Source organism: Stigmatopora argus, chromosome 16 (assembly GCF_051989625.1).
Source record: "Stigmatopora argus isolate UIUO_Sarg chromosome 16, RoL_Sarg_1.0, whole genome shotgun sequence".
NCBI lineage: Eukaryota > Metazoa > Chordata > Actinopteri > Syngnathiformes > Syngnathidae > Stigmatopora > Stigmatopora argus.
This window is the reverse complement of record NC_135402.1, coordinates 9,915,186-9,940,634: the sequence shown is the minus strand read 5'-3', so window position 1 is coordinate 9,940,634 and position 25,449 is coordinate 9,915,186. Positions and strand designations below refer to the sequence as shown.

General features: G+C 39.2%; 2 protein-coding genes across 5 annotated transcripts in view; one reads left to right on the top strand and one right to left on the bottom strand.

Annotated features, from left to right (window-relative positions):
- Positions 1-15,989, top strand: part of pcsk5a (proprotein convertase subtilisin/kexin type 5a) — a 44,167-nt gene extending 28,178 nt beyond the window's left edge. Inside the window, exons 31-38 of the mRNA XM_077622572.1 lie at positions 1,309-1,523; positions 2,778-3,020; positions 4,806-5,042; positions 5,330-5,507; positions 7,213-7,436; positions 9,522-9,619; positions 10,025-10,205; positions 14,475-15,989. Of these exons, the coding sequence (XP_077478698.1) occupies positions 1,309-1,523; positions 2,778-3,020; positions 4,806-5,042; positions 5,330-5,507; positions 7,213-7,436; positions 9,522-9,619; positions 10,025-10,205; positions 14,475-14,917 (1,819 nt within the window). The 3' untranslated portion in view covers positions 14,918-15,989. The remainder of the gene's footprint in view (positions 1-1,308; positions 1,524-2,777; positions 3,021-4,805; positions 5,043-5,329; positions 5,508-7,212; positions 7,437-9,521; positions 9,620-10,024; positions 10,206-14,474) is intronic.
- Positions 14,212-24,710, bottom strand: prune2 (prune homolog 2 with BCH domain). 4 transcript variants are annotated; one of them, XM_077622564.1, is made up of 11 exons: positions 23,963-24,710; positions 23,581-23,635; positions 22,186-22,386; positions 21,866-22,042; positions 21,637-21,739; positions 20,069-20,200; positions 19,904-19,990; positions 19,008-19,106; positions 18,908-18,946; positions 16,896-16,931; positions 14,212-15,575 (listed from the first exon to the last, which is right to left on the bottom strand). In XM_077622564.1, the coding sequence occupies exons 2-11, from the start codon at positions 23,609-23,611 to the stop codon at positions 15,542-15,544; spliced, it is 939 nt and encodes a 312-aa protein (XP_077478690.1). In that variant the 5' UTR covers positions 23,612-23,635; positions 23,963-24,710; the 3' UTR covers positions 14,212-15,541. The 4 variants fall into 4 exon arrangements, with proteins under 4 accessions (XP_077478690.1, XP_077478691.1, XP_077478694.1 ...); XM_077622565.1 differs by having other exon boundaries at positions 14,212-15,572; positions 23,963-24,709; XM_077622568.1 differs by lacking the exon at positions 16,896-16,931 and having other exon boundaries at positions 14,212-15,572.
- Positions 24,711-25,449: the final 739 nt, after the last annotated feature.

The window sequence follows — 25,449 nt, the reverse complement described above, 5'->3', positions numbered from 1 at the left end:
AATTAAGTTTAGTGTAAGGTTAGATTAAATCTATTTTTGAGTGTGTCTGCATCGTAATCCAAGTTCATTTAAATTTGTTTCTGTTATTTTACAAGTGTGTTGCCGTGCAAAAAGTCTCGCCTCCTCTTTGTCGCTCTCTCTCTACCCTCCACGAAATCCGTCTAATTTTAGTTCTATTAAACACATTTTAGTATACTATTAAACCACTAGTTATTTGATACTTTGTTAATAGATAGCGAATTAGAACAAATAAAAATGTTTTTTCCAATCTAATATCCTGTTTTGGGTATTTTTTCAGAGAGTTGGAACGAATGAATTTGTTTTTAGTTCATTTCTATGGGAAACGTTCGTTTGAGTTATGAGAAAATCGACATACGAGCTCAGTCCCGGAACGAATTAAGCTCGTATCTCGAGGTACCACTGTATTCGATATTGTAAGGCACCCATGGTATCCCAACACAATTATAAATGTTCACAATTACATATGAAGCGTTAACATGCATTAAAGATCACCCTGCAGACAAAAAAAAAACAAATAAAATAAGTTTCATCCTTGGCAAATTTACTGGCCATGATTTTGCCTTTTTTTCCTTGACATTTATGAGCAATTAAATCGGCAGTGGCATTGCATGTCCTTGCATGCCAGATCCTTGAGTGTCCATTAACGGGCATATCACGAGATGGGAGCCTGCTTTATTACCTCCGCCAAGGAGGACCTCGCTGCATGACTGTCACAAAAGTACGACCTCCAACAAGGAAAAAGGCATTTGAACATTGGTTGAGGTCAGGTTAGGGTAATAGATGCATAAATACAGTATTGGTTTTCAACTACATCCAGAATTGCTCATAATAAAAGGCTGTAAAAACATATCCGAGTAGTTACTAGTTCCCTTTTTTAATACCACTGGTTTTATGGGGAAATTGGTAGGTAGATAAAACCATCTTTGTGGCAGTTATTTATGCTGGAAAGGGTTGACAAAAGAAGTTTGAGTAAGGAAAGCTAAAAGTAGCATATTTCAGACCCTGTCTGTCTGTTTTAATAATGTGATAAACATGAGGATGCAATTTAGAAACTCGATATATTGTGTTTACAATTCTGTTAAGACATACTAGATTAATTCTTCTTTGGCTGTTAGCAATTTGAGGCCAGTTAAAACGATAAAATCGATTTAAGACACAACGTCCACCAAGTTTGGCCGAGTCAGCAACTTTTAACAAGAGCTATGGTATCACTTAACTTTGAAATGTCAATTTGTGTGTAAAAAAGTGCATAAAGTTCAATTCATTTTCTTCTACCGACTTCGACAGAGGCTACCCCGTCGGTCAGGTGTGTCGGAACTGTGCATCCGACTGTGCATCTTGTGAGAAGAATGCCTCTTATTGCTTGAGCTGTGAGGAACCTCTCCTGCTGCTAAATCACCAGTGTGTGGAGCACTGTCCTCCGACACACGTGGTCCTCGTCCGGGAATGCAGACCCTGCCCTGCGGCATGTGAAGAGTGCGATCCTCTAGGAGAGTGCGCAGGTAGTGCAAACGTTTGACATTGACAAGAAAAAAGTTGAAGCAAAGAGGGCCAGAATCCACTGTGTCTTTTTTTATATTCTGAGTCGCTTATCCTCATGAGGATCACAAGGGTTCTAGGGCATACATATCACAGCCAACTTTGGCAGTAGGCGGGGGACCTGAACTGGATGCGAGCCAATCGCAGGGCACATTAAGACAAACAAACTTTCACGTACACACTCATTTATGAACAATTTTGTGTCTTCAATCAACATAGCATGCATGTTTGGATTGGATTGGATAACTTTATTCATCCCGTATTCGGGAAATTTCATTGTGACAGTAGCAAGAAAAGGCATAGTTATAAGTTAGACAGTACAGTCGCAAAGGGCGCGGAACAACAAAGCAAAAGCAGAAAGTACAAAGCAAATCAAAGTAAAGGGGATCATTAAGAATCACCAAATCAAATCATTAAGGCAGAAAAAGCAGCAAAAACACAAAACGAGCAAGAGTGGACGGAGCTACCGCCACCGGCTGCCACTTGAATAGCGCCATTTTGGTTGCGGTAGCAAAAAACGGATACAGACTCAAAAGACGTAAAGTTGGACAAAAACTGGAACCACACACAGGAAGTCTTCCACAAGATGGGGAACTTCTGCAGACTGTGACCGAGGTAGAGAATATGCAGAGTCACTTCCAAGCTTATCCGAACAGTTCCTCAGTAGTCTGCTACAATAGTAGCAGAGTAGAGCCCCTCGACTCTGTTGCTGGTAAGCGCCGACAGCTATTCCATCTTATCCCACGATGGAATGGTTGGTCAGAAGCGTTGCCTCTTCTCCCGGCACTTTTGTCCGAATCTCCGGCGGCACCGAGGTGTTGCTCCTTCTGCTGCGTATTGTAACAGCTGGTCCCATGTGTGTGACAGCGTAGGCATGGCTGAATGGTTCCAAAAAAGAAGTAGCCGAAAGAAGCCAGGTTAACAGAACAAGGAAAGTTGTAAAAACATTAAAGTACAAAGTATAAAGTACAAAGTAAAGTAAAAAGGAATGTATTGAAAAATATTAAAATGTAATTAAAAAAAGATAGAAGGGCTGTAAAACACCAAAAGCATAAGTGTGCAGAGCTACTGCCACTGGCTCCCGCGTGATCGGCGCCATCTTTTGTCCGATGTGGAAGGAAACAAAGGTACCTTGAGAAAACCGGGGTACCCAGAGAAAACCTGTGCAGCCATTAGTAGAACATGTAAACTCCAAACAAATGTTTTCTTCTCCATAGCCTGCGAGGAGTATCACTTCTTACATGAGGGTACATGCGTACTTGACTGCCCCGACGGCTTCTTTGGTGATCACGAGCGAAGTGAGTGTCTGGGTTGCCACCCTTCCTGTCGTTTATGCGACGGCAGCGGACATGACGACTGCGATGCATGCGTCAACCCACGGGACATATTACGTGATGGAGAATGCCTGACCGAATGTCCCGCAAGGACCTTCATGGACGACGAAACAGGAGAATGTCAAGGTAATCCAGTCTATCACACAAACTGTCACACACCTAGACAGGGGCGGATTAAAGAAATTTTGTCCGCCAGGCGAAGGTAGACAGGGGGTCCTTTGGAATGACAGGGAGAGCACACAAAGTGACAGGTCATTTATTCATGTACAGTTGTACCTCTACATACGAAATAATCAGCTTACGAAAAGTCCAATGGGAACCCATTTGTTCCAACATATGAAAAAATCCAAGTTCCACCCCATTGGAAAATTGATTTCTTATTCATTTTAATGGCTAAATACATATTTTTCTAAGATTTTAAAAACATTTGTTGCATGCGTATTTCATGTGAAATTGGTGGTAAACTTTTATCATTTTTAAAGGGTTCGCGGTGTAGTATTATAAATCATGGAAAGAAATATGCTAATTCAATCTAGAATGTGTATTTACTTGCGAAAAATCCAAGAAACCACTTTTGGAACTAATTAGCTTCATAAGTAGAAGTTTTGAAATTTAAGGAGTTTGCTAACTCTGTTGTACCTCTAGGGGCAAATACTTTATTCTCTACTCCACTGTAGTACATTACTTATGTTTCTGGTTATATGGCTCCTGCAAGAAGCTAAGTGAGACAAATACCAAGGCGAGTATTTCTACATAACAGAAGGTTTAAAAAATTTGGGCCCACGACCCTTGTGAAGATAAGCAGTTCAAAAAACGAATGATTGAATAAATGATTTGGCTCTACATGTTTATTTTTGATAAGTGTGTTTAAACTCACATTTAGGGTCTGGTATATGGAAGCCAAATATGGTTTTCAGATTTTTTTTCCGTGTTTTTTAGTGTTGATATTCAGGTAAAATACGTTTTTGTAGAGCTATTCCAGATCCGATCATTTGAGCAGAAAATGGGCCCAATCACATCATTTGGAGAGGATCAGATATGTGGAAAAAAAGAAAGTTTGGCTGCCATTGATGGTAGATAGATGCCCCATCCATTTTGACTAGTAGGGCTAGCTTCAGTCGTACAAACGCTGCTAGCCCCCCAGTTAGACTGGACTGGACATCTAATAATAATAATAATAATAATAATAATCGGACATAGGCTTTGTCATTATCATTGACTCAACAAAAGCCTAATTGTCATCATACCCAGAAACTGCTTATGATGAAATTGGTAAAAGTAGAGTTGAAGTTAGTATCACGGTTAATGGCAGTTAAACATGATCATTCTTTGCCAACCTTTACAATTGAAATGGACTTGATGTCTACAACTGTCATTACAGTAAAAGAGCTAAGGGCTACAAACAACAAAATGAATCTGAAGTATATTGCAGAAAATGCATACATACAATACTATAGTACTAGATATTTTTATTTACACAAGTAAAACAAACTTTGCAAAACAAAGAGAGCATATGTCAGGAAAATCACAATAAAGCTATCTCAATTTATCACATTGGACAAATTTTTTCTATAGGTTTATTGGTGAGAGCCAAATAGTATTTAAACATGATTTGTTCACAACCTTATTTTGTGCAGCACAGCTAATTTGCAAAAAAAAAAAAACGCTAAGAACCTTCTGTCCTTTAATGTTGGATAGATCGGATCAAATTTGGACGAAAAAAAGATTGGGTATGCTGCTTTTCCCCCTTAACACGTTTCCTTAATATCAGATTGGCACTTGTAATCGGCAAATGCACAAAATCAGGTGACTTGGACTTAACTCGCATGCAAAAATGTGCGATTCGGTCATTCTTCTTTTTTTTTATGTATAATAGAATGGAAAACAATATCAGCTTGCTTTTTGTCTAAGAATGTGACATCTCCTGCCTCACCTGCACGGGGCCCCGGGCCGACTCCTGCACCGACTGCAGAGAGGGCTATGGATTGGCGGGTCACGGTCGTTGTGTGCCATCGGACGACGAGTGCTCGAGGCACGAGTACCTCGACGAGAGGGGGAAATGTCGGCTATGTCACAAAAATTGCCGCCGCTGCTTCGGGCCGGGAAAGAACCGCTGCTTAGACTGCAAGCAAAGATATCTTCTTCTCAGTGAGTCCTTTCTTTTAAGGTCATATTAGCCATTGAATCACTATTTATAGAAATTGAACAGATGTTTCATAGCACAAACAGACGACATTAAACAGGGTTTCCACTGGCTTAAATCTGTAATGAAATGTTTGCTCTCTATTTTCTTTAAATTGCATCATAAAAAAATACATAATAATAATACACTAACCTTTTTTAGATTAAGTTAAATACAGCATGTGTTGGTTGGAAATTTGTTTTCCTGAGCTATTTTAATTAAGAAAAACAGTAGAGCTCCTGTTCTTAACCAGATGGCAGCTGCGTGGACGAATGCCCGGCAGGTTTCTACACTGACCAATTGCGACAGAAATGCGAAACGTGCCACCCGACCTGTCGGTCCTGCAGTGGAAAGGAAAGCCACGAATGTCTGAACTGCAAGGATGGGCTCTTTCGGCAAGGACGCGAGTGCGTAGAGACATGTCAACGCAGGTAACTTCAAAACACTTTCATTCAAACCTTCGGTATCCGATCTGAAGCGACGATCTCGCCATGAGTTGAATAGTACCAGGGACGGCGTTAAGGAAAGATTACCGTATTTTCACGACTATAAGGCGCACTTAAAAGTCTTAAATTTTCTCCAAAATAGACAGGCCGCCTTATAATCCAGTGTGCCTTATTATGGAAAAAAAAAAAAATGTCATTCACTGAGGGTGCGCCTTATAATGCAGTGCGCCTTATAGTCATGAAAATACGGTATCTGGAGGTCTGACTCGCTACCATCCGCCCATCAGCCCCCACCATTGGCTGCCCGTTAATCATCGCATCCAGGTTTTGTTCATATTTGTTCCGCCACTTATGTGCAATATGTGATATCATCAGTGATCAACCTTGCAATATAACATGACGTTCTCCTGATTCACAAAAAAGTGTACTATATCTATTGTTGCTGCTTTTGACATTGTGGTCGAAAACCACTACCCAAATTTATTATATTATGTTAACGCGATCCCATCTCATCAATTTTCAATGTCGCCACATTTCCGTCACCTCATCTAAAATTCCTACATGATGTGATGAATTGACATTCTGACATGATGACCTTATCCAAAGGTCTAACCAACCAGAAAAGTCGGTTGGTGTGGGCTGGTGTGAATACAAACCAACAACTAAACAGCCAGAAGGATACTATGCCACAAAGGTGGTCTTGGTTCGCTTCATGTGTGAAAGTGACTCCATGGTTCGACCCCAGATAAAATCACACGCCTATTTGCATGCAACCTACTTCTGTAACCATAGGCATTATGGGAAATTTTATTTGATTTGCAGTACGTTAGCTGGTCAGGGTTCGACATGATGAGGTGACGTAGTCTTCTAGCTATTCATTCATTTTCTAGACCACTTATCCTCACAAGGGTCATAGGGATGCTTGAGCCTATCACAGCAGAGTATGGGCACCAGGTAGTAAACACCTGGTATTGGTGGCCAGCCAATCACAGCACAAGGAGACGGACAACCATTCACGCTCACACTCAAACCTAGGGGCAATTCAGAGTGTCTAGATAGCCTACCATGCATGTCTTAAGGATGTGGGAGGAAACCAGAGTACCTGGAGAAAACCCACCCAAGCCCGGGGGGACATGAAAACTGCACACACAAAGGTCCAAACCTGGGATTGAACCCTCGATCTCAGAACTGTGTGGCTGCCCATGTCTTTTATATATTTACACATAAAATGGATGTTGCTTCAATACCAAATGGCCAAATGTTCCACAATTGCTACGTGATTGCTTATTTCCACGTTACCCTGACCAGGTCGTTTTGTCCACTGGTGTGAATACGTCCTTAGTTTTCATTCCGTTTACAAGCACATTTCAAAGATGTTAGGAATTCGCAGCACGTTAACGGAGCCTACAATTCGGCGCCTCACTTTCCGCCCGGCGTTATTACTTTGAAGCCATGTGGCGTCAATTATGTTGGAGATTCACTTCACGCGGCTGTAAAATGCTAATTGATGCTGATGTTTAATTGGCGGATGGAGCTGGATGAAATTAAATTAATGTGGCGTTAAATTGCAATTAAATCTTGGCCGGTTTATTCCAATGAATTGTACACCGGCCGTGCCGATGACGCCTTCACGCTTTGTTGTTTAATGAAACGTTATATCCATACCCTGACCTCTGCGCCCTTCTCAAAGTCACTATGGAAACCGGAATTCCGGAACATGCGAGGCATGCGACCCAAATTGCGGTGAGTGCACGGGTGATGGGGCCTGCCTGAGCTGCGCGGCGGGGCTGGTCTTGATGCCGCAGGAAGGCCGCTGCGTCCACCACTGCCCTGGCGGATTCTACCAGCACCGAGACGACCACGGCTTGACTGCCGACTGCGAGCGTTGCCACAGCAACTGCGCAACCTGCTCAGGTCAGCTGATTGACATGTTATAAAAATGCAAAATGAAGCGGTGCCTTGATACACTGGCACCGCATTAACTTAATTAACTTTTTTCTTGATATTAGTTTTATAATGATATTTGAGGAGGGCGGCTGAGTGCTTGAGTGGTTAGCATGTTGGCCTCACAGCTCTGGGGTCCTGGGTTCAAATCCAGGTCGGTCCACCTGTATGGAGTTTGAATGTTCTCCCCGAGCCTGGGTGGGTTTCCTCCGGGTACTCCGGTTTCCTCCCAAATTCCAAAGACATGCATGGTAGGCTGATTGGACACTCTAAATTGCCCCGAGGTATGAGTGTGAGAGCGAATGGTTGTTTGTCTCCTTGTGCCCTGCGATTGGCTGGCCACCAATTCAGGGTGTCCTCTGCCTCTGGCCCAAAGTAAGCTGGGATAGGCTCCAGCACGCCCCGCGACCCTTGTGAGGATGAAGTGGTTCAGAAAATGAATAAATGAATGATATTAGAGGAAGCTGCAACAAGCGATTGTCTCAATAGTATAATAATAATAATCGTTTAATTAGTTGATTGCGTTTGATTCATCGGATTTTTATGTACTCAAATAAGACGTGCACTTTCCATGCTTGTAAAGTATACATTTACATTTGAATGCTAATGGACTGACATACAAGAGCTACGCGTCCCGGATACAAACAGTACTCAATGAAATAAATTTGGCTGATGGTTGAGTTTTAAATTGTCCATTACTTCATTGTGAAGGGTTTCAAGTATGTCTTAATCTGCTTGAATCTGGTTGTCTGAAGTTTGTGGCACACATATAGAGCTACATGATATTGGGAGAGGGGAGATCAGTACATTGATAATTTTACATCAAAAGGAACAAAACCTGTGTATAAGACAAAACAGTGATTTGAAAACCAGCATACAATTTTGCATTCCCCTCTGATTTTTACAAGTTAAAGGCCTGTTGTTCTTGATGTTCTTATGGTAATCACGGTGGGACATACATTCCATTCCACCTTTATGTGGAACACATCATCGTGCCTGAATTGGCGCCTTCTGCTGAGAGCCCCTGTGATGTTCTGTCTGATTGCTGCAGACATTCGTAACCTGTAGAGATAAACTCATTTTCACAGTATTGGAACTAACGCTTACACGTTACATAACAGACCAAAAAGACTTTTTTCCTGTAACTTCTAATGTACATTTTTCAACATATGAAACATCTTTATCTGTACTTGTGAGACGCACTGTGAGCAAACAGGATTGACTTTTATTCAACTGAACATTGTCCCCAATCCCTCAGCCTGGAGGCAATGTTCACGAGTACATCTGCACTGGCACGTGAGTATGTGTGTCATTTACAGAGGTTTCTGCTGCTCTCTCTCGCCGTGGTGTCTCAGTTGGGAGCATTGGGTTCTTGAGAAACCCTTTGGAGTCCCCATGGCTCTTCTCACTCTAACATGGAAAAAAAAACACACACACACAATACTCTGTTTAAACAAAAGCATGCTGCTATGCCAAATGCGGATCAAACTGTGGGAGGAGGCTTTTCAGAGTGTAAATATACGAACATTACTGGAGGTACTGCAGCCTACTCCAGCCAATTATGCGCACCAGGCAGGAGACACCCTAAATTGGTAGCCCGCCAAATAATATTTTACAGTGAAAGTAAAGTATTTTACTTCCTTTTATAATTGAGTAGCTAGTAACGCAATTTGATTACTTTTCCAGAGAAGTATATATAGAGGGTGCGCCTTATAATGCGGTGGGCCTTATAATGCGGTGCGCCTTATAATGCGGTGCGCCTTATAATGCGGTGCGCCTTATAATGCGGTGCGCCTTATAATGCGGTGCACCTTATAGTCGTGAAAATACGGTAACTATGACACTTTCATTTTTAAAAGTAACTTGAACAAAATTGGTCGCGAGGCAGACGCATCGCAGCTGTTTCGGGTATAAATTTGGGATAAGGAGCAAATGAGCAAGTCCAAGCAGTGGTACTTTCAATTAAAAACCCTCACTGGTTATTAATAAGCGGTTAGTGTTCATCTAGTAGCCTTTCATAATGCAAATTTTCTAATTTGAGGTATTTTTTTTCAGGAAAGAGCACTCATTGTGAATCGTGTGGGCCTGGTTACATCCTGTCAGGGAACACGTGCTTGTCTGCATGCGACACCACCAAGTACCCACTAACCAAGGTTCGTAAGATCCATCGTTTGAGTTTCACTCTCCTGTATTATACAGGAGATTTCCTAGAATTAAGTCTCGGCCTGGGCGATATGAGAAAAATTGTTATCATGATTTTAAAAAAAATATCGGTCGATATCAATGATCACAATGACTATCACATCTTTTGTCTTTCAAAATTGAAACTTCTGTGAGTAAGTAAATTAATTGCTTTCCTCGTTAATTGTTTATGATATGTTCTTTGTGGTGTTCGGTGGGTGTAATTTCAGTTTGCATTTATTGTAAGTTATTTGATGATAATCATCGTTATGGTTTTATCGCCTTGGACCCTAAATCAACTCAACGTGGTTTTCAATGTTTGCAATATAAAGTGAAGCCTCAGTAATATTTTAAACTAATATAATCATTTTTGTTAGGGTTCCAGTCACAGCTGCGAAGACTGCCACCCTTCTTGCATGCGCTGCAAGGGTCCTGGAGCCACCAATTGTAGCGCTTGCCCCCCGTACGCTATTCTTGAATCCGAGGGGCGCTGCCTGCTTTGCTGCCACACGGCGGGCTCTTACACTCACCATTGCTGCAACTGTACTGAAACAACAGGTACTATGTTATGTCAAATTCATTCTTTTACTTCTTTGTAATCCTTGAAATATTAGCCTACACTTTTCTAGTACAGATTAATCAATAATAGACGATTAAAATCCCCAAAAAACAAAACTGAATTTGATAAATTTACAGAGTAGTGTATTCTTCGGACTGTAATAAATAAATAAAAATCCACATTAAAATAAATGTAAAAGTTGCATCATTGGGAGGGCATTTTTTATTTTACCCAAAACCAAGAACAAACATACATTAAAGTAAATGGACAACTAAAGATTATACATAGCCAAATGTTTTTCAGATAACTATATACCCTAAAAATAACATAAGCATGTCGGTGGTCAGAGGGAAAAAAAACATACTATAGAAGTCGCATTTGAGGTTTAGGCAGGCACAGCCAATCTATGAAAAAACGTGACTTATATTCTAGGAAATACCGTAATGGTCTTTTTTTCACGAGATGATTTATTTGGTATTTACAATTTAAGGCATAAAGTAAAGTAAAGCTTTTATTTGTTTAAAAAATAAATACTATGTATATATAGTCAGGCTTTTTTCTTTAAAAATGACCATGTATATTAAGGGTTTTTATTAAAAAATGACATAGTATTGTAAGGCTTTTTTCTTAAAAAAAAAGACATAGTATTGTAAGGCTTTTTTTCGTAAAAAAACGACATAGTATAGTAAGGCTTTTTTCTTAAAAAACAACATAGTATAGGCTTTTTTCTTTAAAGATGACATAGTATAGTATGGCTTTTTTCCTAAAAAAACGACATAGTATAGCATGGCTTTTTTTCTTGAAAAACGACATAGTATAGCATGGCTTTTTTTCTTGAAAAACGACATAGTAGAGGAAGCCTTTTTTTCTTAAAAAACGATATTGTATACTATACAATATCGTTTTTTAAGAAAAAAAGGCTTCCTCTACTATGTCGTTTTTCAAGAAAAAAAGCCATGCTATACTATGTCGTTTTTTAAGAAAAGAAGCCTTACTATACAATGTCAGCATGTAAGGCTAAGAGAGTCGGAGAATAAATCTGACTTCTGATTCTTAACCTTCTAGTTGTTGCTGTGGTCCACTGGCAAAATCATTGGGTCAGAACATGAGGTGGGAATCAGGAGTGAGTTCAATTCCACTCGTTGCAATTCTCAAATTGTTTATTGAGGTAATGAAAAGGATAAATATAACTTCCAACTTTACAGTGGTGCAGTGGCAAAGACAATGGGTCAGAACTTCAGGTGGACTCAAGTTCAAATCAGAAGTGAGTTTGATTCCACTCTTTGCAATTCTCAAATTGTTTATTGAGGTAATTAAAAGGATAAATATAACTTCCAATCACATCATTTCAGAAGACACTGTTGTCCAGTGGCAAGAACAATGGGTTGAACTTGAAGTTGGACACAAGTTCAAATCTGGAGTGAGTTCAAGTCCACTCTTTGCAAATCTCAAATTGTTTATTGAGGTGATGAAAATGATAAATATAACTTCCAATCATCTCATTTCAGAAGTCACTGTGGTCCAGTGGCAAAGACAATGGGTCAGACAGACCTCAAGTTAGTGGATTTGACTGCCATGTGGGAGATGGGGTTCGAATCCCGCTCTCGTTTGACTAATCACTACACTAGTAGTTCAGTAAATGGATAATCCTTTTTTCATTCAAATAAAGACTTAGTCATTTTTTTCAGCAAAACAATATTTCCGGTCAGCCTTCGGCTGACCGGAAGACAGTTGGGAGGGGGGGTTCCTGGTGGTGTTCGACAGTCGGCCTTCGGCCGACTGCCGACACCATACAGTCGTTGACTGGCGACACCGGGACGTGAACCCTCGACACCCACGTCGCAGGCAGGTGACTTACCCACTACACCACGAGGCGGCCCGCCTATACATGATTGGAAGTTATATTTATCCTTTTCATTACCTAAATAAACAATTTGAGAATTGCAAAGAGTGGAATTGAACTCATTCCGTGATTTGAACTTGAGTCCACCTGAAGTTCTGACCCATTGTCTTTGCCACTGGACCACAGTGACTTCTGAAATGATGTGATTGGAAGTTATATCTATCCTTTTCATTACCTCAATAAACAATTTGAGAATTGCAAAGAGTGGAATTGAACTCATTCCTGGTTTTAACTTGAGTCCACCTGAAGTTCTGACCCATTGTCTTTGCCACTGGACCACAGTGACTTCTGTAATGATGTGATTGGAAGTTATATCTATCCTTTTCGTTACCTCAATAAACAATTTGAGAATTGCAAAGAGTGGAATTGAACTCATTCCTGATTTGAACTTGAGTCCACCTGAAGTTCTGACCCATTGTCTTTGCCACTGGACCACAGTGACTTCTGAAATGATGTGATTGGAAGTTATATCTATCCTTTTCATTACCTCAATAAACAATTTGAGAATTGCAAAGAGTGGAATTGAACTCATTCCTGATTTGAACTTGAGTCCACCTGAAGTTCTGACCCATTGTCTTTGCCACTGGACCACAGTGACTTCTGAAATGATATGATTGGAAGTTATATCTATCCTTTTCATTACCTCAATAAACAATTTGAGAATTGCAAAGAGTGGAATTGAACTCATTCCTGATTTGAACTTGAGTCCACCTGAAGTTGTGACCCATTGTCTTTGCCACTTGACCACAGTGACTTCTGAAATGATTTGATTGGAAGTTATATCTATCCTTTTCATTATCTCAATAAACAATTTGAGAATTGCAAAGAGTGGAATTGAACTCATTCCTGATTTGAACTTGAGTTCACCTGAAGTTCTGACCCATTATCTTTGCCACTGGACCACAGTGACTTCTGAAATGATGTGATTGGAAGTTATATTTATCCTTTTCATTACCTAAATAAACAATTTGAGAATTGCAAAGAGTGGAATTGAACTCATTCCTGATTTGAACTTGAGTCCACCTGAAGTTCTGACCCATTGTCTTTGCCACTGGACCACAGTGACTTCTGAAAAGATTTGATTGGAAGTTATATCTATCCTTTTCATTACCTCAATAAACAATTTGAGAATTGCAAAGAGTGGAATTGAACTCATTCCTGATTTGAACTTGAGTCCACCTTAAGTTCAGACCCATTGTCTTTGCCACTGGACCACAGTGACTTCTGAAATGAAGTGATTGGAAGTTATATTTATCCTTTTCATTACCTCAATAAACAATTTGTGAATTGCAAAGAGTGGAATTGAACTCACTCCTGATTCCCACCTCAAGTTCTGAACCAATATTTTTGCCACTGGACCACAGCAATAACTAGGAGAAGAATCAGAAGTCAGATTTATTCTCCGACTTTCTTAGCCTTACTATACTATGTCGATTTTTTAAAGAAAAAAGCCTTACTATATACAGACGCTCCACTACTTACGAACATTCAACTTACGAACAACGGTACATACGAACATGTCTGCAAATTGCGTTTAAGTCCAAAAATGTTCGCAAGTCCAATTTTGTATTTCGCGCCTTTTTCGGAGTAGTACTTCTTTCCGCCGCTAATACCGACGCCTGGCGCTGTGAGAGCTCAGCTCACCCAGCATCTACCTTCTTCTTCGTTGCAATGCGAAAGTGCGTGAATGTATCTCCAGTGTACAAAGAACCTTTTTCATTTGTATCATTAAATATTTCATGTATCCAATATTGAATATGGTTGGTAAAAAGCTAAAGGCTTCTATTGAGGGAGTTGCAAGGAAGAGGCAAGCCATTTCATTTGAAACGAGTGGCAATAATAACGAAGCTTGATGCGCGTGAGAGTGGTGAGCGTTTCACGGGCATTGAATCATTCGACCGTCAATACCATTTATAAACAGAAAGATCGAGCAGCAGGACCCAAATATTGAACGTTGCACAAAGTTTGCAAATCAATTGAATGATTCCATACAGTGCTACCGCATCATTTATGATGAAAAAAAGAAGAAAACTGTGCAATCGTCATTAGGTCGCTTCTTTTGGCCAGTTTTTAATACATAAATCTCTCTCTCTACAGTACTGTACATATTCTCTCCATTTTATTAATTTTTTTTTTTCAGTACAAACCAATGCGTGTTACTTATACAAGCCTTAAACATACAAATGCACTTATATAAACCTTCAATATACTTATATCGGCCTTAAAGATAAATTATAATACAAAATATAGCACTGAATCAACTTACAAACAAATTCAACTTATGAACAATCGCTCGGAACCAATTGCGTTCGTAAGTAGGGGAGCGTCTGTATTGTGCTTATTTCATGCTTTTTTTTTTCTTCAGGGGTGTGCATCCTCAGTAACAACCTTCCGTTCAGGAACGAGGAGGGGGACAATGAGGGAGAAGGAAGGGGCAATCTGGCGGTCTTCATCATCACGTCCATCCTTCTCGCAGCTGGACTCGTTGCCGCCATCGTCCTCATCCGACGTTCCCGTTCCAAGAGGACATCTTCAGATGGGACCCCGTGCGGCTACGAGAAGCTGGATTCGGCCTCCGGATCCGCTTCCGGAGGCCATGGCTCCTCCTCTTCGTGCTACAAAGGCACGCAGATGGTGGACTTGGGCAAACGCAGCGCAGACGCAAAAGACCGTGAAGATGAGGAAGAGGAAGAGGATATTGTGTACATGAGTAAGGACGGGACCGTGTACAGAAAATTCCGGTACGGACAACTAGGGGAAGACGATGATGATTTGGAGTATGACGATGAGAGGTACATGTACCGATGAAGCCGATATAACACTCAAATAAGCATCAGCAATATAAGTTATCATTGCAATATTACAGTACAGTAAAGTGCATCATCTTCATTTATTCTTTTGTCAAGGTAACATAAATAATACTGCACTGTTTTGTGTTGAATACTGGCCTGAGTGCATTTGATTTTTCATTTCGACATACAGAACTGACGTGGACAGCAAGAAAGTGATCCAGAGGTATAAGGATATTGTAATACTATATATAAACATTCTTGCATTTAATACATAAAGTAGTCTCTACATTTTTACATTTACACCACTGAAACAAACTGCAGAACATAGAGAAAATGTCCATAGTCTACAAAAAGTTAAGAAAATTAATTTTCAGAACAGAAATCCGCCAAGTTTCTCACATTGATTATGGCGAGCTACTGTTTAAGTGACTAACTCCATCTAGTGTTCAATCTGAGAAATGCACCAGAATATAGACTGAATTTAAGATTCTTTAGTGGGCTGTAGTCAATGCTATTTTCATAACTTGCCACAGGCCAATAAAAACTATGTAACAAGCGGCAGGCGGTAGTTTGGCCACAGCCGTCTTATAATAACACACACACACACCTAAACATACACACCAAAAGGAGAATGTCCTATTCAAGGAAAGCTGGCACCCTCTTCATTCGTTCTGCTGGGAAGAAAAGACAAGTGTTACATAACAGATTATGCACACACACACACAAACATTTATTTTCCACACACTTGCATATTTTCACTTATGTTCTATCACACACTTTTCCCCTTTTTTCACCATTCATTTTTTTGATTATCACTCTCTCATATACGTCCACACTCTCACACACTCACATAAATGCTGCACAAAGTAGCTAAAAAAGAGTACGATCAGTGGCGGGCTGTCAGGGACTTCAAGGCCTTCTCTGCTGGCCTAAGAAATATCTGAATCATAGATCATATTTTGTCCATCAATACTTATTAAATAATTCCAAATTGTCTGTTAGCTTCCTTTCATTACTTTCCCCCCTGGTTGCACTGCTTCCAGATGTGTGTTTTCATATTGAAGCATTTAACCAATCACATTTCAGCCATTATTTGTTGCCAGGGTCAGAAATCTGCCTCAAAGCCTTCACAATCAGTTCTGCAGGCTCTGCTGCATTAAACAAGCATCGATAAGACTGTTGCTTTAACCAATGAGATTTCAAGTTGGCAACACCACAATGCCTTGTCGCAGGCGTATGGATACGTCATCGCTTTCACGAACTATGATTGGCTAGTGATTAGCCAGAGCTACCAAACTGTATCTGTCGCGAGCTGCACAAGTAAATATATTGTTGTGTTGATTTAAAGCCATTTTCAAGACGGACTATGCCAGAAATACGACAGGACAGGCTCTATTTTCAGCATTAGCTTCGATAGCTATAGAAAAGAAGGATGAAAGAAAGGAGGATGGATATTGTGTACAGTTAAAAAGGATTTTTGGTGAGTAAAATATGGCTATATTCCTAAATAATATTTCAACTGTGGGCCCGGTTCTGATATCTGAAAAGCTCCAGTGTTTGTATTCAAGCTCCAATGTTTGTATTTAATCACTAATTGCTGCTAGGAAGTGGATTTTTACCCCATTTTTGTGCATTGATTTATTGATTATTTTATATGTTGCAGCTGTAGCTGCAGTAGAGGTTTTATTGCCATAAAATAGTTTTTGAAGGTTGGATTGATTCTTTGAAGGCGCTACGACAAAATGCACGGACCGCCACTGGTACCGATTGGTACCGGTTTCGGTATCCAAGCCTACATAACCAGTAGCTTTTATTTTTACACGATTCACCATCTCATATAGATGCGCACTCACACAAATCTGTCTCATACACACTCTCTCATTTTAACACGTTGCGCTCTCTTACCCACACACAGACAGACGCAGTATTTTAACCACCAAATGACAGCCAACACACCATCTCTTAAACACGCACACACACACACTGACACTGACCGTGTTGGCTCTGTTCCCAGCAGAAAACTATTCACTCTGCAACGAAAGACACACACCATACATAATGGAGTCGTTCTTTTTGTGAGTGGCGATTTACAACGGCTGGGATTTTCTACAGCATGATTCATCATCCGCGCGGTTTTATTTCAGGGTGTAAATTTTACACGGAGAATCAGGGACACATGGTTTGCTTTGTTAGCGCTGTCGTAGATCAGCCGCTAAACACTTTTGCATTGCCGCACACCACATCCGTTTTTCACCACTCGGATCAAATAGTATGCTGTTTTTCTTCACTAGTAAGTCAATAGTACACTCTAATACAAGGGTGTCAAACTCGGGTTGGTTCGCGGGCCGCATTAACGTCAACGCCATTTCATGTGGGCCGGACCAATTTAGATCTAATATTTTGATTTTTTTTAAAATTGGATTAAAAGAACTGGATCAAAATACCTAAATAGTCCGTTTTTATAGATCTAAAGCAATGTTTATTTGGGCTTTTTTTCTTAGTATTGGAAAATTTCTTTTAATGATGTTTTTTATTTCAAAAGGAAACATTTTTTTTTTTTAAATTATGTTCAATATTAAAGTGGAAAATTTATTTTTAGATTTTCCAAAATGCTTTTTGAACTAAAAACACAAAAGAAAAAAAATGATTGAAAAATTGCAATGATTGATGTAAAAAGGGGAAAATCAGGAAATATAATATACATCTATAATCTTCATTTGAATTTGATCCTAAAACAGAAAGTTGGCACTCATGATTTACTCACTTGGGCCGTACAAAATGATGCGGCGGGCCAAATTTGGCCCGCAGACCGCCACTTTGACACCTGTGCTCTAATACAATGATTGTCTTACTACCATTGTTTACTCTATTACTGTTGTATGATCGGCGGCCGAGTAGTTATCACGTCGGTCCTCACTGTGTAGAGTTTGCATGTTCTCCAAGGGCATGTGTGGGTTTTCTCTGGGTACTCCAGCTTTCCCCCACATCGAAAAAAACATGCAAAGTAGGCTGGTTGAACACTCTAAATTTCTCCTACGAATGAAAGTGAGCATGAATGGTTGTCTGTCTCCCTGTGCTCTGCGATTTGCTGCCCACCGATTCAGGGTGTCACCCGCCTGGTGCCTGTAGTTAGCTGGGATAGGCTCCAGCACTCCCCGCGAGCCTTGTAAAGTTCAGAAAACGAATCAATGCTGTATGACCTATCTCCACACGAGCTCTCAATAGACACAGCATAATCCTAGTAGCACTGTTAAATCCATAGATGCTAACAAGATTTTATTAAATCTTTAGAAATAAGGACTACTAGTAGAATTGTACATCAAGGATGTCAACCTCATTTTTATCATTGACCTCGTCGTAGTTATGGTTTCGTTCGGTGAGGGGTTGTCTGCCAACTAGGCTACAAAAATGAATCATTTAATACATTGACAGCTTTTCTTATAATTGGCAAATCATGGTTGGGCCAAGCATCTTAATAGTAACTATTCTCTCTTTTTTAAAATTTATTTGCAATGTTTTATCGAAACGGGGAAAACATTATAGTATATCGTTTAATAATTTGTTTCTCATTTAAAGAGGAAAGACAGTAAATATATTTTGGACTTACATTAAAAAATAAAAGTAGAAAATGGCAAATATTCAGTTTTATTTGTTTGTTTGTTTTAAATATTTTTCAAAATGCTTTTCTTGATTTAAAAAAGTAAATTTTTGTTTTTATTTTAATTAATTAGCATTAAGATAGCAGAAACCTTGCTTCCTTTGAGATCGCAACATGCAATTTTCTTTGTTTAATGTTTTGGGGTTGTTTTTTTTCACAGTAAACTGAAACTGGAAGTGCCATTAAACAACTCAAAGGCCAATTGTAAAAATCAGCCGCACAACTGCTTGGATCTCAAAATACTCATTGGTGCTTTGCTCTTATCTCAAGGCACCATAAGGGTGCATTGCGACTGGTAATTGTCTTACTAGTTCTCATTATATAATCAATGCTAGTTTTGTTGCTCACTTGGAATTCTCTCCTGCTTCCTTGAGTTCTTGGTCCAGTCTGAAATTTGAAAGGATAAATGTAAGATGGTGTCCATGGTGTGTCTGGTTGAAGGTCTCACCTAATGATGCACTCTGGGATGTGAATGCTCTCCATGGGGATGAGCTCCTGCAGCTCATTCAAGCTGCTCACGTACTTGATCTTACTGCTGAACTTGGTGCTGAAATAGTGTTATTATTTACAAACATCAACAAGATGTGATGATAGCGACCAAAGAAAATGACAACAAAGATACCGCTAGACTTGCCAATGACTCCAACAAACAAAACAGCAACATCAAAGACGACGCCAAGCTCAATAGCTCAAACGAAAAAAATAGCGGGTGAATTTCTTTTCTCAAAAAGGCAATTTATACAAAGTGTAGAAAATTGTCCTGACTTTTGAAATAAGACGCATCCAACAAACACAATTGTACAATCATAGAATATAAAATAACACCACCCAACCTGAATGCCATAACAAACACAGCAACTAAATCTGAGATATATTGCTATATCAACCCCCCAAAAAATGACATCAAAACAAAGCAAAATCAAAGCATTGCAACCAATGTTCCCTCTAATTTTTTGTTTGTCTGGGCAGAAAGACAACCTCCCTGAGCACACTGAGTACCTGTGTGAGCAACATCATCATTGCTCGCTATGGGCACACACCAGTATCACACCTGCCATAAGCAGGTGCATGTCTACTACACATAAATGATTTAGTAATAATAAAATGTAATGATTAATATCTATGAATGGGCGGCCCGGCGGATAAGTGGTTCGCACGTCGTACTCACAGCTAAAAAGTAAAAAAATAAATAAAAAATGGGATTTTATTTTGTGCGCTCCATATGATTTGTTGTGCACAGAGAAGACGAGAGTAGTGCGCAATTGCGCACGCACGCAGCTTAGAGGGAACATTGATTGCAACATTATCAACAACATTTCTCAAAACAATGCCAAGCCTACCTACCTAATGAATGGCTTGGTGATGGCGAGGATGGTCCTTATGAACCAAGATGGATGCAGAATGATGAATGCCTTCAAGTTCTTCCTAAGCCTGAGTGACAAATGAGCACATGTGATGGTTTGCTTTCATTCTCTTTACATCTGACTCTCAAAAACATGCAGGGGTCACCTTCTGTCAATCATCTGGTAGCAGTTCTTCAACCAAACCAGGCCTGGCATTCTTCTGTGCGGTGTGGCCCCGTTTAAGTACACAATCATGTAGTCCTCTGCCACCATCAGCTCCAAAGTGCTGATCACGTAGCTGTAAACCCAAATGAACACGCATTTACCGTCATACTGCTATTAATCGTATATCACGACCGTACTAGTTTTGAGTGGTACACCACTCCCTAAAATATTTCAACAGACGTGAGTGTAAAAATATTTATGAAGCTATGGTGCTTGTGGACATCAGGGATCTAGCTCTATTCATTTGTTTATTTATTTTCTGACTTCTGATACCCCCTGATTCACAATTTTCACCTCCATAGTCATGGTTCTAATAGTACAAATGTATTACTTTTAAGGGAAAATCTTGAGAAAAATTATCGCACGTGGTGTTTCTGAGATACTGTATAAATCGAAAAGGATCGTCTGTTGGATTGTACATTCCTAAAGGGTGTTGCCTGCACGTAGACAAATTCAAATAGGATATAGTATAAGTGAGTTTTTTCACGTTTTATGCAAGATACGTTTTTTCTTGAATTTCATTCATAGACGTCAAAATAAATTTTGGTAAACACTGCAGTTTTGTGCATGTCAAATCTAATTTATGCGCAAATAAGCCGTACCCTCGATTCAGTCATTTTTTTTGCAACAAATACAGCGTATATGCGAGAAAATATGGTACTTCTCAAGGGCTATGGTATAGATCAAGGGTCTCAGACTCGGGTTGGTTCGCGGGCCACTTTAACGTCAACTTGATTTCATGTGGGCCGGACCATTTTAGATATAATATTTAGAATTTTTTTTAATAAATGTATTAACAGAACTGGATTAAAAGCCCTGATATTCAGTTTTTTATAGATCTAAAACAATGTTTATTTTAGCTTTTTTTATATATATTTTCAGATTTTAAAAAATGATTTTTGAATTCTGAACACAGAAAAAAAATGATTAAAAATTACAATTATTGATTTAAAAGGGGGAAATCAGGAAATGTAATATACATCTATACTCTTCATTTTAATTTGATCCTAAAACAGAAAGTCGGCACTCAAGATTTACTTTCCCGGGCCACACAAAATGATGCGGCGGGCCAGATTTGGCCCCCGGGCCGCCACTTTGACACAGGTGGTATAGATCATGGGTGTCCAAACTGGCCTTCAAGGGCCGCATTGGGTGCGAGTTTTCAGAGGACACATTTTTACCAATCTCATGTCTTAAAAATGTAATCAGTTGATTGCCGTCAGGTGCTGCTGGTTTCAGAAGAAACCTCATTGGATAAACTGTCTGTACATTTTTCATTATGAGTCTCCTCCATTCTAAGTCTAAGTTCATAGCGCAGCTATTGGCATTTTGTTTTTTTTTCCGTTTCAAAGTGTCTCAAAGGAATTTGCAAATTGTGTTAAACTTCTCAGCCACTGGAATTATTCTTAATACATTATTGTGTGCGTAATAGTGGTGTTAGTTTTGAAGCTGGTGGTAGAAGTACTGTAGTACAACAGCGGCATGCAATTGAAATGTTAAAACGCTTACAGGAAAAGGTTTTCCATGATATCATGGTAGTCTTCTCTGTCACTGTCCGGGAGGAAACAAGCAGCAAACACGATGATGGCATTCACACCGTTCCCATAATACCCTAAATTGAGATTTTAAAAGAAAAAAAGATGAGTCAACATCATGACAATTCCTGGCAGAAGAACCTGGCGAAACTCAGGAAAATGTGCCATTTTCTAATTTGGCTTTATAAATATGAAGATCCTACCTCCGTGGGAGACAACTCGCATATACGGTTCAATGATCTTCATGTTAATGCGATGTTCCTGCTCGCCAATGACCACCGTTCGCCACAGCTTAACATCCTGACGCTCGTTCTCGGCACAATACGTCGGAACGGCTTCGTAGGTCTGGCTTGTCTGACCTCGTCTTTCTGCCTTCGGATCTTGAAACAAAACAGCCGACATTAACATTGAAAGATTGTGAAGACTTTCGGAAGCGAGCCATCGATAAAACTGCCGAATTGGAGAGTTTGGGTGGGTTATTAAATTTGATATCTCATGAAAGCCCATTTTTGGTCTTTCTTACCATCCCAGTCCATCTCGTGGTCCGTGTAATCCAGGTAATCTCCCTCCTCTGGCGTGTCAAGGTCATCCACGTTGATGTCAAGGTCATCAGGAGTCTCGCCCAAGTCGTCTTCGCTCTGGTCCAGAGAGAGGCTGATGCGGGGGGCCGACAACTTCTTTCGCTGGGTACCGCCCCCTTGGAGAGGCAAGGAGGTGGGCGGCACTGGAACAATATTAGTAGTCCACGGTTTGGCACGAGAGACACATTTTGGCAGTGCACAATCAGACTGTAATGAAAAATCAAACTGTAAAAGGTAAAAAATACAATAAGTAGGCATTTCAATTTGTCTATCTAATTGTACATCTTTTACAATGGTCAAAAATACATTCAACCAGAATCCAGACCCTCATTGGTAGCTATAGGAAGCATTTAGAGCAGGGATGTCTGACTTGATTTCACGTGGGCCAGACTATTTTAGATATAATATTTAGATTTTTTAAATTTATAAATGGATTAAAATAACTGGATTAAAAGCCCTGAATATTCAGTTTTTATAGATCTAAAACAATGTTTATTTTAGCTTTTTTTTAAATATATTTTTAGATTTTACAAAATGATTTTTGAACTAAAAACACAGAAAAAATGATTAAAAAATAACAATTATTGATTTAAAAGGTGGAAAATCAGGAAATTTAATATAGATCCATACTCTTCATTTTAATTTGATCCTAAAACAGAAAGTCGACACTGATGATTTACTTTCCCGGGCCACAAAAAATGATGCGGCGGGCCAGATTTGGCCCCCGGGCCACCACTTTGACACATGTGATATAGAGGCTGTTATTTCTGCAACAGGATCTGTTAAATATTGATGTAACTTTGCTGTTGGGGTGCCCAAATTTATACATCTGCCTATTTTTGTTTAAGCAATTATTGCACATGGTGTAAATCCTATGAACATCATTTCATTTCCAAAATATCACTGTTTGTCAGGTATATGATATATTTAACTGAAATTACTGATCCAAACAACCAATGATTTATAAAGGAAAATCTTGAAAATGATCAGGCCTGCCCAAACTTTTTATTGTGTGCGTGTGTGTGTGTTTTCATATGATGGTGCTTTTTCAGCTGCTGTAACTCAAAATAACTCTCTAAACTACTTTTTAGAAATTAATAATAGTAACAGAACATGGTGTATTATTTTTAAACAGAAAATATCTTGATTATTAAATGACAAATAATATTCAAGATATTTTCCGTTTAAAAATAATACTAATAATTGATTAGTTATTTTTTGCATGATTTTTACTGGATCGGTATTAGCAATACATTCATTCAGCATTTGGACTGTCCTAGTTTAAAGTAAAGAACATTTATTTTTGTTTAAATAGCATTTGAAATCCACACACTTACCAGGTCTACCATCGCTACCCTCAGAGTTCATTTTATTTTGTGATAAGAGCAGGACCTACAAGAAATACACATTCATAATCACACATGTACACGCGTAAGCAAAAAGCAAATTTTCACATCACAACAAGAGATCATGACAACACAGCTTATTCCATCACGACAATCCTCCTCTCCTATGAAAGGACTGCATGATCACAGAGATGCAAATCACTGTCATCATCATCATTAAAACATCACTGGAAATAATCAAAATCTTGCTATGGACATAAAGAGTCAAATCCAAGCTATGGCAAATGAAGATAGAAGATGCTAGAATTGAGCATCCATTCTACTGTATCTCCATCACACCTCTGTTTTTAGGTCATCATTTTCTAATACTCACCGCTACCGGGAAAAAGAAGACGCTGCTGTCGCTTACTTCCTGTTGCCAGCCTCTAGCCCCTCCTCTTCCTTGTCCTCCTCTTCAAGAGATGCCGACCAGGCTTGGAAGCGAGCAGCGGTTTCCGCCATTTTCTGTTCATGTGACTGAATAAGGGCGACCACCTGCTCCTTTTGCATCTTCCCATCCCCCATGCGGAGGCAGTGCAAGTGATGACTGGCTGTGTGTGTATGTGTTTGTGTAGTATTGTGATTTTGCTGCTGTGTTTGTGCCTTACATGTAAGTCTGACAGAGGCGACACCGGCTAATCTTGGAACCTGAGTTGACAAACCTAAAAAATCCATCCCATCACATTGCCCCACACACACACGTAATAACAGAAAAATCCATTTCATTATTTATCTTCATCCAACACACTATTGAATACAAATGTCGGTCTTCTTTGATATACTATGAGTTTAGCAACAACAAAAAATGACCCAATAGAAGAGAAATACTACACAGAAAGATCATATAAACAACTTAGCATCAAAGATTGTAAAAGAGGAAAACAAGTCACAAGATGAAAAACATGTGTTAAAATAAATAAAATAGACAAAACAAGGGTAACCCGGCGTCTGAGTGGTTAGCGCATCGGACTCACAGTGGGGTCAAGGGGTCGATCCCATTTTAGATATAATATTTAGAATATTTTTAATAAATGGATGAAAAGAACTGGATGAAAAGCCCTTAATATTCTGTTTTTTATAGATCTAAAACAATGTTTATTTTAGCTTTTATATATATATATATATATATATATATATATATATATATATATATATATATATATATATATATATATATATATTTAGATTTTACAAAATGATTTTTGAACTAAAAACACAGAAAAAATGGATTAAAAAATTACAATTATTGATTTCAAAGGGGGAAATTCAGGAAATTTAATATACATCTATACTCATTTTAATTTGATGCTAAAAGAGAAAGTTGGCACTCATGATTTACTTTCCCGGGCCACACAAAATGATGCGGCAGGCCAGATTTGGCCCCCGGGCCGCCACTTTGTGCTCTAAAGTCAGCTGGGATAGGCTCCAGCACCTCCCACGACCCTTATGAGGATAAGCGGTACAGAAAATGAATGAATGAATGAAAATCAAAACAAAGATACTAATCAGTATAAACCAAGACAAGAAAAAAACTGAAAAAATCAAAAATAAAGTACACAAAAACCCCAAAGAGAAATGATTAATCTAAAATTCAAATATGGACAATGTCAAACCAAACATGGAAAAAAAAAACATGAAACTATAGACTAATAAAAAACCTAAAAGCAGAGACAATATATAAAACAATAAGAGAGAAATCACAAAAAGAAAGAATTCAGATGGAATAAAATGGGGAACAAACTACAAGTCAAGGTATGTTTTCTTTATTATTTGTGATTGTTGACTTACTATTTAGGGTTAGCCTTGACCGAATATATTTTT

Bases quoted from the DNA above. Each gene is read 5' to 3' on its own strand.
- prune2 (XM_077622564.1), bottom strand. From the start codon at position 23,611: ATGAACTCTGAGGGTAGCGATGGTAGACCTG. The intron at 20,201-21,636 runs GTAAGCGTTTTA...TTGGGTTTACAG, and splicing joins ATCATGGAAAACCTTTTCCT to CTACGTGATCAGCACTTTGG. The intron at 15,576-16,895 runs GTCAGTGTCAGT...TTTTCTTCCCAG, and splicing joins CTGGGAACAGAGCCAACACG to CAGAACGAATGAAGAGGGTG.